Source organism: Centroberyx affinis, unplaced genomic scaffold, assembly GCF_046629955.1.
Source record: "Centroberyx affinis isolate AG114_WGS23_722 - 3 ecotype Tasmania unplaced genomic scaffold, CSIRO-AGI_Caff_v1 ptg002825l_1, whole genome shotgun sequence".
NCBI classification, from domain to species: Eukaryota; Metazoa; Chordata; class Actinopteri; order Beryciformes; family Berycidae; genus Centroberyx; species Centroberyx affinis.
This window is the reverse complement of record NW_027280968.1, coordinates 91,164-109,658: the sequence shown is the minus strand read 5'-3', so window position 1 is coordinate 109,658 and position 18,495 is coordinate 91,164. Positions and strand designations below refer to the sequence as shown.

The 18,495-nt window shown below is 39.7% G+C and overlaps 1 protein-coding gene across 1 annotated transcript; it reads left to right on the top strand.

Annotated features, from left to right (window-relative positions):
* Nucleotides 1–7,227: 7,227 nt before the first annotated feature.
* On the top strand, nucleotides 7,228–17,458 carry brdt (bromodomain, testis-specific). Its single transcript, XM_071536092.1, has 19 exons — nucleotides 7,228–7,425; nucleotides 7,640–7,777; nucleotides 8,104–8,242; nucleotides 8,562–8,689; nucleotides 9,482–9,838; nucleotides 9,947–10,075; nucleotides 10,279–10,497; nucleotides 10,601–10,782; nucleotides 10,905–11,194; nucleotides 11,339–11,452; nucleotides 11,556–11,690; nucleotides 12,755–12,810; nucleotides 12,913–13,093; nucleotides 15,059–15,132; nucleotides 15,475–15,538; nucleotides 15,623–15,729; nucleotides 15,869–16,062; nucleotides 17,077–17,290; nucleotides 17,393–17,458. Exons 1-19 carry the CDS (start codon nucleotides 7,228–7,230, stop codon nucleotides 17,456–17,458), a joined length of 2,985 nt encoding a protein of 994 aa, XP_071392193.1.
* The last annotated feature ends 1,037 nt before the right edge of the window (nucleotides 17,459–18,495 follow it).

Below are 18,495 nucleotides of genomic sequence, written 5' to 3'. Positions count from 1 at the left end.
AACTACAAAAGTTATCTGAAAAGTTGTCTTCAGTCATCTAGTAGCTCACTTTCACACCATTTTGATGAATTCCAGTCAGGTTTCTGTTCAGAATCTACAAGCTGCAGATTCTGTAGATTGTTCAATAGTTGTTCCTTAAGATCTGAGCATAGACCTTGACACTATTGATCACTGAGTCCTCATTAATAGATTAGAAAAGTTTGGGCTTCTGGAACTGCCCATGAAGTTACCTTTCGCCAAGTTAGGTGAAAGACATTTTGGTTTAAGTATAGGTGGCTGAGTTTCACCCCTTGCACCTATTCTCTGTGGTCTCTCCCAGGGTCAATTTAAGGCCCTATTCTTGTCTCAATTAATATGACACCTCTGAGTGACATAATCCATTGTCACAATACCCATTTTCATTGTTAAAGCTTTATTGTCAGACTGAACAACAAAGCATGTTTATACAGTAATCTGAATTATTTTTCCAACATTCTGAAAACTTCCTCCAGCTCAATGAATTCCTCTTCTTTGGATCCAACCCTGCGAGAAACCAGACTTATAGTGACCTGGTCCTCTGTGTGCCAGCTTAAAAGATAGTTAGGAACTTTGGTTTTCTTTAACCTCCTAACTTTAGAAACATAAATTAAGAAGGCTGTTCAGCCCAGCTTTCTTCAGCTAAGAAACAAAGCCAAAATATTGTCTCCAATCCGAAACTCACATCAGGCCAAAGTCCAAAAGAGCATATTTTCACCTTTGAAGTATCTCCAGGACCAGCCATTTGTTCTCCTTTACTGACCTCAAGACTGATTCATGCTTTTGTTTCTTCAAGAACTGACTACTGTATTGCGCAACTCTTTGGCTGCCCCAATACTTCAGACTTAGAAATATCTAAATTATTCAAAACTCAGCAGCCCAAGTAGTCATGATTATTAAATAGCAGGCCTAGTTGCTAACTTACAAAGCAATAGGTGGCCTTATGCCACAATATGCTACTGATTTACCAGCTCTGTATAAGCTTACCCAGAGTACTCCTTGTCATTCCCTGTATTTGAAACAACAGGGGGCAGGACCTCTTCCTATATGACCTCCTCCCTTTGGAACAATCTTCCTGCCATTGTCAGGGGAAAGGACACTGTCTCAGTACACAAGGCAGATTCAAGACTCATTTAGGACATCTTACAGCCTATACCAGCCATTCTTTTACCTTTCTCTACTTCCCTGCAGTCTATTTACTTCTCTGGTGGACTACCCCGTTGTTGCCAAGTGCACCCCTCTGGTCAGAGATACCATTAGTGCTCTCCACCTCCAAAGTTGCTTGAAAAATTAATTGATTTTCATGCTTGCCAGGTGAACAAGCAACTGGGTGTGGTGTGGATCTTCAGGGGTCCTTGTTGAACTGTGCATGTCTGAAACATATTGTGTTGTGTTAAGCTATTTATAAAGCGAACAAAAGGGAAATAAAACACAGGTCTCTCCACCTTTGCTGACCAAAACTTTCTGAGAGTGTCAAACTTGTACCATCAAACCTTTCTCTCTTGGAAGACATACATATACCCATACATTTTTCTCCCTATGGCTCCACCTTGTGGAATAACAGTGTTTGCAATTAACAGGAAGTTATTAGACATTTAGATATGAAGTGTGATTCTGATTGGATGTTTCTTAAAGTTTAATGTTTTCCACAAAAGGTTTAACATAGAGTGTCAATCCTAATGCCCCCAGGCCTACTGCTGATCATAAATAGTTATTCCAACAAAGATAACTTATTTGATTAAAAAAAAAATAAAAAAAAATGATATTATAAGTTGATCAGTAAAGTGATAAAATTAAGCTTTTAAGTGATTACTGCCTGGACCTGAACTACTATGACCTACTATGTTAAAAAGGCATTTTCCAGTTATTTATAATGACCAGTAGAATAAAGGTCTACGAATCTCAGTATCAAATGATGGCCTTCCTTTTCTTTATGCGGAAATTAATTATTTTGCATCGCGTTTCATTTTTCAATTTTGTCCCCGTCACAGTATATTCTTAATTGTCAGTTTTTATGCTCTGATGTTGCCAATCTTTGGCAATGAAGAGTTTAAAATATCAACTCTTATTACATAGAAACACACTTTTGTGTATTTTATCAATGTATGCATTGTTACTAAAGTACTGCACATTTTAATAAAATAAAAATCGCTGTATCGTTGCTAGGAGGTGGATGCAGCGAGAGGCAGCAGGTAGCACACGAGCTGCTGTTTTGGTTTTTCCCAGTTCACAGGAAGTAAAATTACTGTCTAGTTCAAGCGACCCTGGTAAACTACTAAACTTCCGAGTTAGCGCCTGAACGCCCGGTAACCTCCTTGGGTAAAACCTTTTGGGTAAAATTGACCCCTGCTTCCTGCTTAGGCTATGCTCAGGACTCTCCACTCCATTTGCGTTACATCATCATCCGAATAATATTTAGTTAAATTTGCAAAGCTAATGATCATGTTAGCCTAGCAGACGTTACGTTAATGTTTTTGTATCTTACAGAGTGTGATTGGTATGTGCAATAGAAATTACATGATATTAGGACAAATAATCATGCACTGAATATATTTTTTTTATTAATTATTTCTTGCGGATGAGAGTTGGTAGCTTTTCTCAGTTTACCAAAGCTTAGTTTTCCTGTTCTCGGTCAGCACGTGAAATCACCACCCCGCCCAGATCCCGTCTGTACGTCCCTGGTCTGTCCATTAGCTTTCCTTTAGCCAGGGACCTCAGCCCTTGCATGTTACAGGCTTTTTTAAGACGGACATAACCGAGCTTACTGAAATTTGTACGAGCATTTAGTGGTAGGCTACTTTGCTCTGATCAACTAGGTTAGTATTCGTATGGATAGAGGATGTTCCAGAATAATCCCATGACGTCGAGTTACCTTGGTTACCCGTCCTTAGCAATAACCCTCAGCTAAGTTACTAGTATTTTAACTACTTATTTCAAAATAGTTTATGCCAGAAACGTATATGAGCCGTATTTTAAGCATGAAAGTGGTCGAATTCAGAGTTTTTCCTCTGCAGAAAAACAGAAACTGCACACGTGGAGTGTTTTGACCAATCAGTTGGCTTTAACAGAGGGGTATAAAGTACGAGGCGGTTGCCGTAGAGACGTCCGCCATTGAAAGGCTGAAACACTCAGCGTATGAGCCCGTGTATCTTGCAAGGTAATGCTAGCACATTTGATGCTTACTAAACTTCATGTTTGCCTAGCTATCTTTGGAGCTAAAGTTTTGCCAAAGCTAACCTGACGTGACAAGAAGTAACGTTAACTCCAGTGGGCAACTTCAACGACAGCTAGCCAGCTAACGTTAACTTACGTTGGACGCATATTGCTGAGTGAAGAATGCACCTGCCTTACCCTGACAAGAAACTCCGGTCTCATTTCGGCAATTAAACAATCTTGTGCCAAAGACGGACAGGTAAATAGGCCGACAGGATAAATTAGTTAACGCTGACTGTTAAGCTAACTTACTGCTAGCCAATTAACTAGCAAGTTATCAAACATACTAGCTACAAAATTTGCTAGCTAACCTTAAATCTGGTCAGAGTTCTTATGTAAACGTTTGAATTCAGGTGAAGATGTGTTTTGTGTCAGCTGACTAGCTACCCGGATGAAATTTAGGCCTGGACGTTTTAATCGAAACACCGACAACAAACCTCATTCTCCTGACAGCAGTGTAGGAGTTTGCCGTTAGCTAACGTTAGCTAACGTAATTGCTAGATGCTACAACCATCCCGGTCGGCCAGTGGGCGGGGCCGTCGCTTCACGTGCTGGCTTGAGACTTGTCAACACTGCTGCTGCTTTGGCGACGTGCTGCCTCGAAGCCACGCTTCCATTGAAAACCATGCTTAACTATCGTTTGGGAAGTCGCTAAATAAAGCCATAAATTAGATAGGCCCACTTCATTAACCTTCAAAGAAAGTAAGTTGGTATTATAGTACTGCCTTTAAATCACTGTTTAACATTGTTTTTTAAGTATTAAGGTTGAAATAGCGGAATTAGGTTTCAAATTTTACACTTAAACTGGGCTTCTTATTTGAGAGTGTGACAAAAAGCTGAAGACGTTCCAACTGCAGCCTCATGTGCTTGCTTTTTATTTATTTATTTATTTATTTACTTTTTCCTTGGTCCCACTTTATAGTTCAAGTCCCTTATTTGAGGTTATGAGCTGTGGTAAATATTGTGTTGACAAGCAGGACCAAGTTTAGTTAGTTCATTAAGGTTTAATTTAACAAAATGCGTGTTAGAATTAAAATGTAGTTTTTAAAACAAAACGAATGATTAGACTGGCCATACCTAATCAAATCAGCACTGTTGAATGGTCACTTGACTCAGTGGTACACCTCGAGATGATGAATGTTCACAGTATGTACCTCATGAACTATTGACAAAGCTAATTTTCATGACTGCAGCCAAAAGAGGGAATATCCTGTCCTCCTATGTGACTGAAATCCACTGAGTTTTTTCCCTTTTTAAAGATGTTTGTTTGTTTGAATTCTAGCATTTTTTTTTCCATGTGACTTCAGAATATTGGGCAGCTAGGAGTTTGTTGGAATACACATTGGAATATATTAAATATGGCATTGGTCATTTGCAAGCATTAATAGACTAATCTGAATGGTACATTAAAATAAAATTATTTTGGATGTGGAGCTATCTTTGGATGGCTGCAGCACCCAAACATAACTTGATTGCTTTCATGTTTCATCACCTATACAGCTTAATAGATGCCCCCTTTCCATGGCATGGTTTTCCTGTGGGCTAAAATTTAACTTTGTATGAACCTGTATGTTCCAAAAGGGCATTCTGTCTAATATAAATGGTTTTTGTATAAAAATATTTTGTCTTGATTTTAAAAATAAAATGGTAAACAAGATCAACATAACTTGTAATGTAAATTTTTTGGGGTTGGGTTAAAATGGTTACCAATTGCGGAGCTATGAAGATAATTGGTAAGTGCAATACACAAGGATTGTGGCCCTGCCCTTGCTGGCTTTAACCTCTCCCTTGGCTGGGAGATTACAGATGGGCTGATTGATAATCAGTTTAAAGTGGCAGGGATGGCACTTTATTTTGGGCACCAGTCTGCTGGGTTGTATCGCATGCTATTTCCATTTGCCTCTGTTCTCAGTTGTTGCCAACAAGGAAAGTTCTTGCTCCAGTCCTGGGTTAGTAATGTTTGAGACTTGACTGTTTGAATCTGGTCTGTTGGAGCTGTCATCAATGTGTATTTCTTTATTGGCTGTGTAGCAGAGTAGCTCAATCATCATACACTCTGCCTAAATGAGGACAAGTGAGGATTGCCCTTTTGCTCAGTAGTAGATGTGTGGTCTTCGGCAAGCTAAAACCAGGTTTGAATAGTGTTGTGGGTTTTTTTTTTCTCTTTTATTTATTTATTTTTTTTTATTTACTTGGAGCTTGTTGATAAATTTGGCCATATGCATCTGTAAAGCATAAAACTTGTTCTCCTTTAACCTGAGGTATGTTTTTTTTTTTTTTTGCTTCTTTCATATGGCTTTAAAGATCATTTATTCTAAAAAGATTTTTGTCAACCTTGATTTGTTGCCCTGATTTCCAAAAGACAGGATCATTTTTGATTTGATGATTCTTGTCTAAGTTTATTCTTTTACCCCCCAAATACTGTTAAATGTTTGCTCTAGGTTCTGTCTTGCAAGTGTGCAACATGTGGTAATTGGGATGTACACTAAACATCTTATGGCAGTGGCTCATTATTCCCTAAGCCTACATGGATAAATCTGTGGACAAACCTCCAGCTTGGCCTTCTTGAACCATTTTGTGACATAATTGGTTATGGGACATAACAGCATATCCCTTGTTTACTGTTTAAAGTCACTCTACCTTCTGTAGAAACATCTATAACATAATGTTGATGTAAAGTTTTATTTTTTTGTTAAGATTAAATGCTGAATGCAAGTTCTGTTGAGTAATGGGCTTGGAATTATTTTCTATGTGATGCAGTAGGTGGCAGCATTAACCACACATTTAGCAGTAAAGAGGCTTTGTCTAAAAACATCTGCAAGTTGGAAGCTGCTGTTCACATCGTTTGACTGGTACACTGAGATTTTACACTGCCCAATCCTATGGATATGGGCAATTTGATAGTTTTATATATATAGCCACAGTGTCAGAAATTGTTGATAGATTTTTGTTTAATAAAGATGCCAGTTAAAATTCTATAATTGTACAGTATCAAAATTGCAATGCCTTCCTGCCTTTTTATATCATAGAATCATTCACTGTTTTGAGTGAATAATGGTTGCTTTAACTTTGTGGTTTCATAGTTCTGTAAAAGCAGTGACCAGTGACTATTTCTCCATCATGCCATTTTGGAGTGAAATGTTATATCTGTCTTAGCATCATTTTTGTTTTCCATTTCATTTGAATGGTTTGAAATGAGGTTTAAACCTGTCAGTAGGCCTTTGGTCTCAGTTGTTGGTGACCATTATAAAAAGGGGTAAGTATGTAAGAATGATCCAATCCGACCTGCAGGTTGATTGATCCTCATTCTTGTGCCAGGTTTAATTGGAATAGGACCAAACTACCTGCCAAGAGATCACTCTTCAATTTAATCTTAAACTTAACAACTAAAATCTGAGCTGGAGAATGAGTTTATTTCTATGCCTTTTACCTAGATTTGCATGTGATGGAGCAGATTGACCATTAACATTGTAACTGAGCTAAGTGTGATTTTTATTGAAATGAACAATATCGGAACCGTTCCTATTCAACTTCTTTAACCTAACCAAAATATGACTGCCAGGGGTAAGGGGTTTAATTCTCTTTCAGGCTGCCATGCTAAAATGCTGTATGCTTCACTCTACTGTTAGGCTCATAAGATGAAAGTAGTCAGTGCATGGCATGTTTATTGCTGTAGGGCTATATTTTGTAACTACAAAACTGCAAAAGCATGCTTATATGCTAAAGGATGTCAATTATAAATCTGCTATTGGGCAGAGTAGGTAAGTTTAACTTTTAGCATTGATACAATATTAAGGGGATGACTTCAGACTCGTACTGAATTACTTTTTTCTTAACTCTTTATTTTTTCCCCAATCCACATTTTTGATATACGAGTAATTTCCTATTGAAAATTACTCTTCACTGTTTGTTTAGGAGTGTAACGTGTGATGAGAGCTAAGCTGCAACAAAGCCTATCTTGAGACGGCCTCTGCCTCTTCACGGGCTTTGGACACCACAATGTCGGATATGAAAGTCTCTCAGATTCCCACTGTGAGTGGAAATCCCCCTCCTCCAGAGGTCATAAATCCCAAGAAGGCCGGACGTTTAACCAATCAGCTGCAGTATCTGGAAAAGGTGGTGGTCAGAGCCTTATGGAAGCATCACTTTTCGTGGCCCTTTCGCCAGCCTGTTGATGCAGTCGCACTGCATCTTCCAGTAAGTAGTAAAATTCTCAAAGCTAGATCAATTGTAACACTTAAGCCTGATTCTAAATGCCTTTGTTGTCAAGATGCCATACGTTTTTATTTATTTGTTTTTTTCTTTTGGTGGGTATCAATTAAACTATTTCAGTGATTTAACTTAAAATTAGATTTTTTCTTAATGGGTTAAAGTTTGTTTATGTCAGTGCCTTTTTGTTGTTTTTTTCTAGGATTATTATGCAATTATTACAAATCCTATGGATCTGGGCACCATAAAGAAGCGTCTCCAGAACAATTATTACTGGAAGGGGCTTGAATGTATACAGGACTTCAACGCCATGTTCACCAACTGCTATATGTACAATCGGGTAAGGAGAAGTGAATTCTCTTTGTGGTGTATGTAGTGCACTCAAATGTGTATTTGCAGACTTTAAACCATACACATAGAAATATCAAGTCAGTTTGACTCCCATCATGGAATGTTATGCAGAAATAACAGATCTGTAGTTTTCAGATATCCATATTGCTGTGCTATAATGTAAATGAGGTAGTTCCACCCTCATTCACTAAAAACAAAAACAAAAATTGTTGGGGTATTGCAATGCTGCAGATGGTCAAAATAATTTCTGCAGTTCAATCTTGATCATCAGTGCATGCTTTGTGATCTGTTTGGTTTTTTTTTTGCTGTCCCCAGCCTACTGATGACATTGTTTACATGGCACAAAACCTGGAGAAGCTTTTCTTGCAGAAAGTGGCCCAAATGCCTAAGGAGGAGAGTGAAGTGTCAGCAGTCACTACAAAGGCGCCGGGAAAAGGGAGGAAGACAAATCCAGGTATAGCACAGTCACTACAACAGTGCTTTTAAGATGTGGTCGCACATCGTTTTATGCCTTGTTTGGAATTTGTACCTCAGGCTGTTAGTCTGCCTGCTTCTATGTAATTGGGTTGTAGTAGTCATTTTGGTGGTTCATCGTTGAAAATCTGCATTAAACATCCCAAACACTCACAAACATCACCATGGTAAAACTTGAAATCTGAACTGAAATTTTATAGTAACATATTATAGAAAGTCATTGGCCTATTCATTTTAGCGTTGAAGCTGCATCTGATTCTTGGGTGTGTGTGTGTTCACTTTGCTTGCCCTTAATGCAGGTGCAGTGAAGCTGAGACCCCACTCCCCGGTGTCGGAGGTCGTGTTCCAGCAGACAGTGACGGTCATTCCTCCTGATATGCTTCACTCCATCCCACCCGCCCAGCTCTCCACACAAATTGATGCAACAGTAGGTGTTGTTAATGGTTCCTCTGTGCCTTGTACAGTATACATAGTAAAGTCATAACAATAAGTTATTTAAATTATGAAATTAATTATTTTTGAGAGTGCACAGATATACAGAAAGGAGGTCCTAACACCTCTGCCATTACAAAGTAGGAAACCTTTTGAATTTTCTTCAGCGACTTGGCTGGATGTTTGCTGCTTAAGTTAATGCAACTCATGATACTGCTCAGTAAAGAACAGACTTGATTTGTAGAATTATCCACACCATGACGAAGTGAATATAATATAGAGGAATGAAGTGTCTCACTTTTTGCTGTTGGCCTGACTTTGGCTCTTGAAGGCCAAGGTGCAGTCACCACACAGTAAAAAAGTGTTTTACCATTTTTGCAGTTACTGGTAACAAGAGTTGGGGGAGAAAAAAGCTTGAAATGGCAAAGTCAAATAGATCCCCCACGGCAGCTAAGAGGATTACTGTTATAAGCTCCTGGTTATCTGTGATAACTGTTCTACCAAAATGAATAATTTCTTTCAAAGAAGATAAGACTGAAGTGATGTTTCTGAAGCATTTAGTGGTATTGTGGCCAAATACTAACATTAAATGACAGGACAGATACCATAACCTGCACTTGTGCCTCATACCCACCTTTTTACTGCGAAAATACTTAGGAAATCTTAAATTCGGTGTACCAATATGTTTGACTATGCTACATTTTTGACTTTAGAGGCTATAGTGATATATTGTGTGCGGTGGCATTTGCTTGTTTGATCAGAAACAAGTCTTTTTCTTTATGTTCAGATTAAAAAAGGTTTTAAGAGGAAAGCAGACCCCACAACCTCAACCAGCTCAGCAATCACTAGCTGTGAAGTATCGCCTCGTGTGGAGCTTTCAGCACCTTGTAAGTTATTCTCCAGGCGGGGCAGCGGAAGGCCCATCAAACCACCCAGGAAAGACCTGCCTGATTCTCCCCTTTTGGGCAAGAAGGCCAAACTTTCTGAGCAGCTCAAGTACTGCAATGTTATCCTGAAGGAGATGCTCGCAAAGAGGCACTCGGCATATGCGTGGCCCTTCTACACCCCTGTTGATGTAGATGCCTTGGGCTTGCATGACTACCATGATATTATCCAACAGCCTATGGATCTGAGCACCATAAGGGTAAGATGATGATGATGATGATAATCTAAATGGAGTGTTTAACATCATGCTCTATACAAATCAAATCAAATGGCATTTAGATCATGAGACTTCAACATGTTTCCTCAGAAAAAAATGGATCAACGAGAGTACGCAAACGCCCAAGAGTTTGCTGCTGATGTCAGACTGATGTTCTCCAACTGTTACAAATACAATCCACCTTTGCATGAAGTCGTCTTGATGGCAAGAAGACTGCAGGTATAGTTTCATCTATACTGTTAAAAAAAAACAAATAACATTACATCAATTATATTCATCAACAGTAAAGATTTAAAATGGAAATGAAATGGTCACACTGCTGGTGGTGATAACTGTAATAGTAATTAATGGTGGTAGTAGTAATCGTACTGTTAGTATTATTATAATTAAAAAAAAAAAACCCTTTGTGTTGGCACTGCCAGGATGTTTTTGAGGCCCGATATTCGAAGCTTCCAGAAGAACCACAGAGTCACTCCCCGCCAAATGGGAGTCACTCCTTACCTGTTCATCGAGTTGACAAGGGAAAAGGAGACGGACCTGAAAGTCTCTCAACCACAGCGAGTACCGACAGCGAAAGCTCCTTGGAGTTGGAAAGTTCATCAGACAGGAGGGCCGTGCAGCTGGCCAATCTAGAGGAACAGGTTGGTGTACATGTCGGTAAAAGTGAAAAGCCATTTTGAGAAGTTAATCACCTCTTTGCGCTTTTGCTTAATTGCCTCATCTCATTAATGGCTGGCTTTTCAGTTGAAAGCGGTTAGTGATCAACTGCATAGACTCACCCAGGCACCCCTGCTGAAACCAAAGAAGAAAGAGAAGACGAAAAAGGACAGAAGACCCAAAGAAAAGGATATCATTGGGAAAAAGCACAAATCCTCAAAAAGCAAATCTAACATACAGAAACTGGTCAACAGCAAAGGCTCTACTCTGTACGTGAGCTCCACTTCATTGAATATGGGTTTTATTTTATACTTTTTGCCAGTAACAGAACAGTATATCCTACAACTTGTGCTAAGGATGATGTGAGATGTTTGTATGTGTACATGTCTAGGCATGGCAAGAGACACAGTATTCAAGGAGTACCCTTCAAATCTGAGGATGAGGGTATAGCGATACCAATGTCTTACCATGAGAAGAGGCAGTTGAGTCTGGACATCAACAAGCTGCCCGGTGACAAGCTGGGCAAGCTGGTGAATATCATTCAGGCCCGGGAGTCTTCTCTGCGAAATTCCAGTCCAGAGGAGATTGAGATTGACTTTGAAAAGCTTAAGCCTTCTACACTGAGGGCTGTGCAGAGGTTCGTTATGACGTGTCTGAGGAAACGCTCCAAGAGTATTAATAGTAAGTGCAATTCCCTCCCGCTCCCTTAAAGCTTTCCTCTTTCAACAAATGCATCCTTTCAGATTAGAGCTTCATTAAATACATATTTTCTTTACTTAGGATGGAAGGTTGTCGTCATTGTCATTTTTCTCTGCTGTCCCACAGAAAAAAAGTTGGTGAAACCCAAACAAGGAGTGCAGACTGGGAAATTAAAGGATGCTGGGAGACCTCAGGTTGTCAGTAAAGAGCAGAGCTTGACTAAGAAGAAAAAGTCAGTGGGTGAGAATTGAATGCCCTTACCAGTGTGATTTCATTGCTACTGTAGTGCTTCCACAAGTGAGGCATTGAGTGTAAATTACAGCTTTCCCTTTTTGTGTAACAGGTGAACCGATGGCGTTGCAAGACCCCAGCTACCTGCCGCGCCTCAGTGAGAGCAGCAGCTCCTCCTCCAGCTCTGACGGCGGCAGCAGCAGCAGTAGTGATTCAAGCACTTCTGATAGCAGTGACTCTGAATCAGGTTAGCTGCTCTCCCCCGCACTCTGCCCTCACCTACCTCGTTTTCCTCCTACCTCCACTCTTAAGATAAGAGATACGCTATAGCTAAAATCCACCTGGACACCTGACTACCAGGGTTCACACCCTTTTCACTTGCTTGAATACCAAATACTTAGTTATTAAACTGTTTTTGCATGTTCATTGGGTGTTTTTTTTCCTCATTATTTCATGCACACTTCATAATCTGTCTGCATTTAAGATATGCACAAACCTGTCACAAAGCCATCTGAGATTATTGGAGTAAAATATTTGTATTTTATTGTAGTTGAACCTTAATGTATGCCTGACATGCTGCTTCAATAGTACTATACTGTTGGCTTCTGATAAGCAATTAAAAGCAAAAATATACAGTATAAAATATTGTACATTTGAGATGTGGCCTAGATTGGTATTTGCACTTTTTTGATGAAACGTCACTTTATGACACCAATCCTCCCTTGTGCCTCTGCTTTCCTGTCACTATGCAATGAAAGCTGGTCCTCACTTTAAACCTCCGTACTCACTGTTAACCGGTTTCACTGAGTTTGTTTCTGCTCAGGTTCTCAATTGTATGATTTCCAAATGATGTTGTAGCACAGTGGGGTAATGGGTGTCATGTTATTATTTTTAGTGAGTCTTTTTTTTTTGTGTGTGTGTTGGGGGGGGTTTGAACCTCTAGAGGTTAAAATAAATATTTTGACAATGTACATTTTAATAAGTGGCATTCTCATTGTATTAATAATACTATGTGCCTAGTTATGTCTTTTATTAATTACGAGTATTAGGAAATTCAGCTGTTTTGATTTTGAGAAATTGGTATGAAAAGTTGAACTCTCCAAATTAGTATAGTGGGAGGTAATTTTGTAATGGGATGTTGCAATACAAATTGTTTTACTGTCATGTAATATTCATGTGTCCTTCTAAACCTTAGAAAAAAAAAACCTTGTCAAGTGTTTTATTTTTGATATAAAAAGTTTTGCAAAAAAAGTGACTGGTTTAGTAGACTGAAAATTAGACTGAGAAATTATTATTGTGCATGTCTTTCAGTGCCAAAAACAAAGAAGCTGAAAAGTAAAGACATTTGCCAGAAGGCTAAAACTAAGGTAAATACATCCACAACTTACTTGCTTGTAATCAAAAGTGATTCATGGCAAGACAGCCATGCTGGTTACAATGGAAACATAAGAATTTAATTTCTCCTTAAGTCAAAGGTGAAACGTGCTGCCCATAGCATGCAGATATTGGAGAGAAAAGATTTGATAAAAGCCTCAAACAAGACTTGTCAGCCAACTCCTGCCTTGCAACCCCTGGTGGCAGAAACTAAAGGCCGCTCTACACAGCCACATGCAGACCAGGCGTGTGACGGGCTGATTCTGTCTCCTCCAGGTAATGCTTATATCTACCCTCTTTTCTGTGCAATAGCTAACAGGGACATGAGATGTGACGATTAATGTAAGGTTATTCCATTTGGATCAATTTATCTTGGTGTGGTTAATTGCGATTTTCTCCAAGAATATGGAAGAACTGCTCGGCTAGCCCGGGGCTTGGAAAACTGGGTCAGGTTTTTCCAGTTGAACTTAAGAACTCAGTGGGCTGACATTGAACAAGCACAAGAGTGCTGTGGTTACCGTAACTCGATTCTAATTCAGTTCATATGTATTTACCTGCATTGTTCTTTCCTCCAGTTCTGTGTTGTTAATGTCTCAGTGAAAAGTCTGTCCCATGGAGCTAAACTTTAGCAGTATCTTCTTGTTAGTCTATAGTTTTTCTCATATAAAAGAATGTTTTCGCTCATGGTTTATCTTTATTCTGCCTTATCCCCCTCATTCTACCCCAGCCTTACACAGCGATCTGCCTCAGCAACCTTCGAGACCTAGTGCGAAAGCAGCACCTCTACCTCCCAATAATTCCCTCCCTGATCAGCTTTGTCGGCCCCCTGAACTGGAGTCCCTCCTTGAGATTCCTAGTCCCTCCATCACTGCTGGTGGCTCCAACATGGCCGTAGTGTCCACTGCTTATGAACCTTCTTCCACCTCCCCCTGTTCACCTCAGGCCCTTTCCTCTTTAATTCCCCCATATCCTCGGTGTCCTTCAGAAACACAAGCTCAGGAAGTGAAAACCAGCACACTTTCACTCGATCGTCCTGATAGGGCTGAACAGGAAGGTAAGGGACCAGTCACAGTAATTAGACCCCGTTCTTCCCAGCTTGCAGCATGCGGCTTTGTGTGTTGCGTTCAACCCATCTGACGCCGCCTCTTTTCTGCCTTTCAGTTGATTTTGTTGGCTCTGGTCTTAGGATTTGTATGGATCCACTTAATCCATTCAAATTCTGTGGCTCTGTTTTTAGGATTGATATGCAAATGCAATGTCAGCATCATTGTAGCTCTGGCTGTAGATGGATAGATAGATAGATATACTGAACAAAAATATAAATGCAACACTTGGTTTTGCTCCCATTTTTCATGAAATTTGTTTAAATCCGTGTTAGTGAGCACTTCTCCTTTGCCAAGATAATCCATCCACCTGACAGGTGTGGCATATCAAGATGCTGATTAAACAGCATGATGATTATTGCACAGGTGTGCCTTGGGCTGGTCACAATAAAAGGCCACTCTGAAATGTGCAGTTTTGTCTTGAAAAAAGACATTTATTAGGCACTGAACTATGGATCTCACATGACTAGGACTACAGATATGCATTTTTTGAAAACCAGTCAGTATCTGGTGTGACCACCATTTGCCTCATGCAATGGGATGTTTTCAGCTTCCAGGAATTGTGTACAGATCCTTGCAACATGGGGCCGTGCATTATCATGCTGCAACATGAGCTCTGGTGGACATTCCTGCAGTCAGCATGCCAATTGCACGCTCCCTCAAAACTTGCAACATCTGTGGCATTGTGTTGTGATAAAACTGCACATTTTAGAGTGGCCTTTTACACACACATACACATATATACACACATACATGGGCCATATAATGGTGTATATGTATACACAATAAGATAATGGTAATAATAACAATATATATACATACATAAATGTATGTCTGTCTGTCTGTTATACACATACATACACACATCATCATATATACATACACCACTACATCATCACCACACACACACACACACACACACACACACACACACACACACACAGACAGACACACACAGACACACACAGACACAGGCCCGAGTTGCAGCCCTATCTCAGTGGCCAGGATCCCAGAGGACCAGCCCCTGCATAGTGGAGAGGCATTGTAATGCTTCTCTGTGTCTGTATCTGTGTTTTACCTCTGTGCTGCTCACATAGTTATATTGTGTTAAAGGTCATTTACTTTATTTCTTCGACAGATTTGTCTGCGCTGTTATCGCCCCTGACATCTCCTTCAGGAATTGTGCTGGACTGGTCTACCACCAGACTTGAGGTACTTATGATGAAACGACAACACTCTTAGTACACTATTGGCTGTGACATTCAAATGTGCATTGTAATGTTTCTACAGTGCGACTGTTGGGTCTGAACTGGGCCTTAATTTAGACAAATTGAGGGCAGAAAGGATTAAACAGAAGGATCACTAAGGTCATTTTCTCATCTGTAGTTTTTAATTGTTCTGAATCAAAAGTGAAGTTGTGGCAGCTCTTCATTGGTGTGGTAATGCTACTCATTACAAATGGTCAAACAAATAATACTTAAAGGCATGTTGTATTCAGAGTCTCGTCCTTTCTATAATTTGCTCACAAAGCTAAGATGAAATCTCTCCTTTCAGCAGTGCCCACTGTTGTCCCCTCTGCAGGACAGCCCGTTGCAGGAAAATGATGATGGGAGAGGAGGTAAGTTACTGTCGACCCTGACATGGACAAAGTGAAATTAATGGTACCTTTTGCAGGACACTCCTTAAAAATGTATTATTGTAGATTTCAGATGCTCTGAGGGTTTGCTTGACAGTCGTACCACCGATGTGTCTTGCACCAACACAGCACATACATCTGCTCAAGATGGGAAACCCCAAAGTCCCAAAAAGGTTGGCTTTGTTTAATCCAGAGTTTACTATTCCAGAGTATTAAGATCTTTACTCTGAATTGTTTCTGAATTAATCTGCAGTTAATGATACTCAGTTTGAAAGAGATTGCAAATGAACTCTGTGATTTGTCTGTTCTTAGGATATTGTCCTGAAAAATGCAGAGTCTTGGGCTAGGCTGATGAAAAAGTCTGTTACCCCGAATATTATCAAGTCCTCAAAGGAGAGCTTCCAGCAGTTCCGTAAGGTTGCTATGGAAAAGGAAGAACGTGAAAAAGCACTGAAGAAGAGACAGATGGAGGCAAACGGGGAGATGGAGGCTCCTGAAAAGAGCAGGTATTTCCAGAAAAACGGCCTGATGTGCATCCTGAATTCACATTTTGTGAAAGCTTGCAGACTAGCCTTCCAGACTCCTGAATCGCGACCCGCCCACTCTTCGGATTTGGTTGAGCATTTCAGGGTCTTTTCAGGGTCACCTTTGAATCTATTCAAAGGTGATTTCTCGATGGGAAAAATGATCGGGCCAATCAGCGCCTTTGTGCCTTTTGTTTGAACCGCGTTTTTTCATTGCCGTTTCGGTTTAATATTTGTTGAAAACATTCCTTAACCAATATATTGTCTTTGCAAAGACGATATTTTTGTCAAACGACCAACATTCTTGGTGAAGTTAGTAAATGCGCCCAGCATCAGTGTAACTGAAAATAACATCAGAGCGGCCGGAAACGTCAGTCACTAGTGATTGGTTTGGGGAAAATCAACACCCCCCTACACAGAAAACTGCTAGCAAGGAGGCAATGTCAGACTGAATAATGGAGTGGAAAAGAAATGGCCATTCAGTCTGAAGAGCAGTCTACTTGCACACTGATCCGAATGGAAAAATTTCCAGATGTGTCCTGTTGGATTTATATAATAACTCAAAATGAACATAAAAATGTTAGCAAGAAAGAACAGTCTGCCTCTCAACCTTGCCTTCTTGAAAAGCAACATGTTTATCAAATTAACAATAAAAATGAAGCTGTTGTTGATACTATTGCTATGTTTAATCAATTCATATCATTACATAATATTGGTCAGGCCCAAGGATTCTGATATTCAAGTGATCAGCATAATGTGGAAGCACAGGAAGATGAGCCGTATGGATCCCATCATCCAGAACATAGCATGCTAGTGTAAATCAGCCTTTAGACACTGAACAAGCATGATGGTGACTTTACCCATGTGGGTTTGCCCAACCCATAGTTTTGGAAAGGATGCTGATGAGTGAAAGCCAGAAGAGAATTTCTCTCCAAGTTTTTTGGGAGTTGCTTTCCTTGAGAACAACCAAGTAATTCAAGGAAATTCTCCCTCTAGCCTACCAGGCCCATACAGAGTAGAGAAAAATCCCCAACTTGGCAAAGAGGATCCTGATTCACCAGAGATCCTTTGCACAGAGGCTACCTTAGATGTGGAGCTGCAAAGACCCAAGTCTCCCGTGACAACACAACTTCTCAGTACGCAACTCTCGGTGGATAGGGAAAGGGAGATGGCCCGCAAAAAGGAGCAAGAGCGGCGCAGACGAGAGGCTGTGAGTACCTCTGTCCTTGTTTCAGTGCCTTTTTCTTCTTCCTCGTACTGGTGGAGTGACATTGTTTGAGAACTGTTCTATGGTTTCCTTTTCTCCCTACAGATGTCAGGTATTGACATGACTATGCAGAGTGACATCATGGCTACATTTGAGCTGAACCTGGACTAGAAAGCAGCTGGGATTCACTTGATAAATTAGCTTGATCCTCTGTGCAAGAACTGTTGCTGCTGTTTCAGTACATGACTTCAGATGTTGGTTCTTTTCTGGGCGCTGGATGTCAGAATGTCTATAAACCGCAGGAGGATGGAAACTTCACATCGACCGTGTGTATATATACTCCATGACAGAATACAATAAAAGACAATTAATTTCACTTGTGAAAGACCATATATTTAATAAAAATGGGTCTTGCCCTTTTTGTATTTGCAATGGTTTGTAGTAAATATCTGCACTGATGCACTCTTGAACTTGGGGAATGAATGGGTGAAGCACTCTCATAATTGAAAGTTGAGTCTAATCTCAAGTTCACCTTTGGGTGAGTCCTACAGTTGACAGTTGTGCATGACAAGCTAATTAGTCTTAATATATTTACTAATACATTCTAATTAAAATGCCACCTCTTTGACTTGTTTGCTGAAATGTGTGGTATTGTTTCTCAAATGTACAGGTTCTCTTGGTTCAGTTATCAGTATTCAAAGCAAAAATATACTAAATGTAAAAAGAACACTGTTATACAGTATGTTACATGCACATGTTCTGTAACTCTGAATTTTTCTTTTTGTATTCCAGTATTCTTTGAGAAAACCTAAAACACTTTTGTAAAAAAAAAAAAGAAAACCTTTGTTTTGTCTTAACCAGAGATTGATGCCAGAGTTTCAAATATGGGACTGAATTAAAATTTGTTTATCTACTTAAAGGTGCCATACATTGCAGTGAGTTTATTGTATATTTGGCTTTGTTACTGTGTTAAATGTTGTAATCAATAATCAGTCCCGATTGTAGAATGTTTGAAAGACATGCACTGCACTTTGTTGTTCATATGGTTCTGGCTATTCCGAAGTTGTTTACGGACATTATAAACATATCATTTTATTCTGTATGTTAGAGTTTGTTTATGCCGAAGTGAATCAAGACAACTTTTTTACTTAAAATAAAGTCAATAAAGATATTTTCATTAAGTGCTCTGCATCGCCTTACCTGCAGTG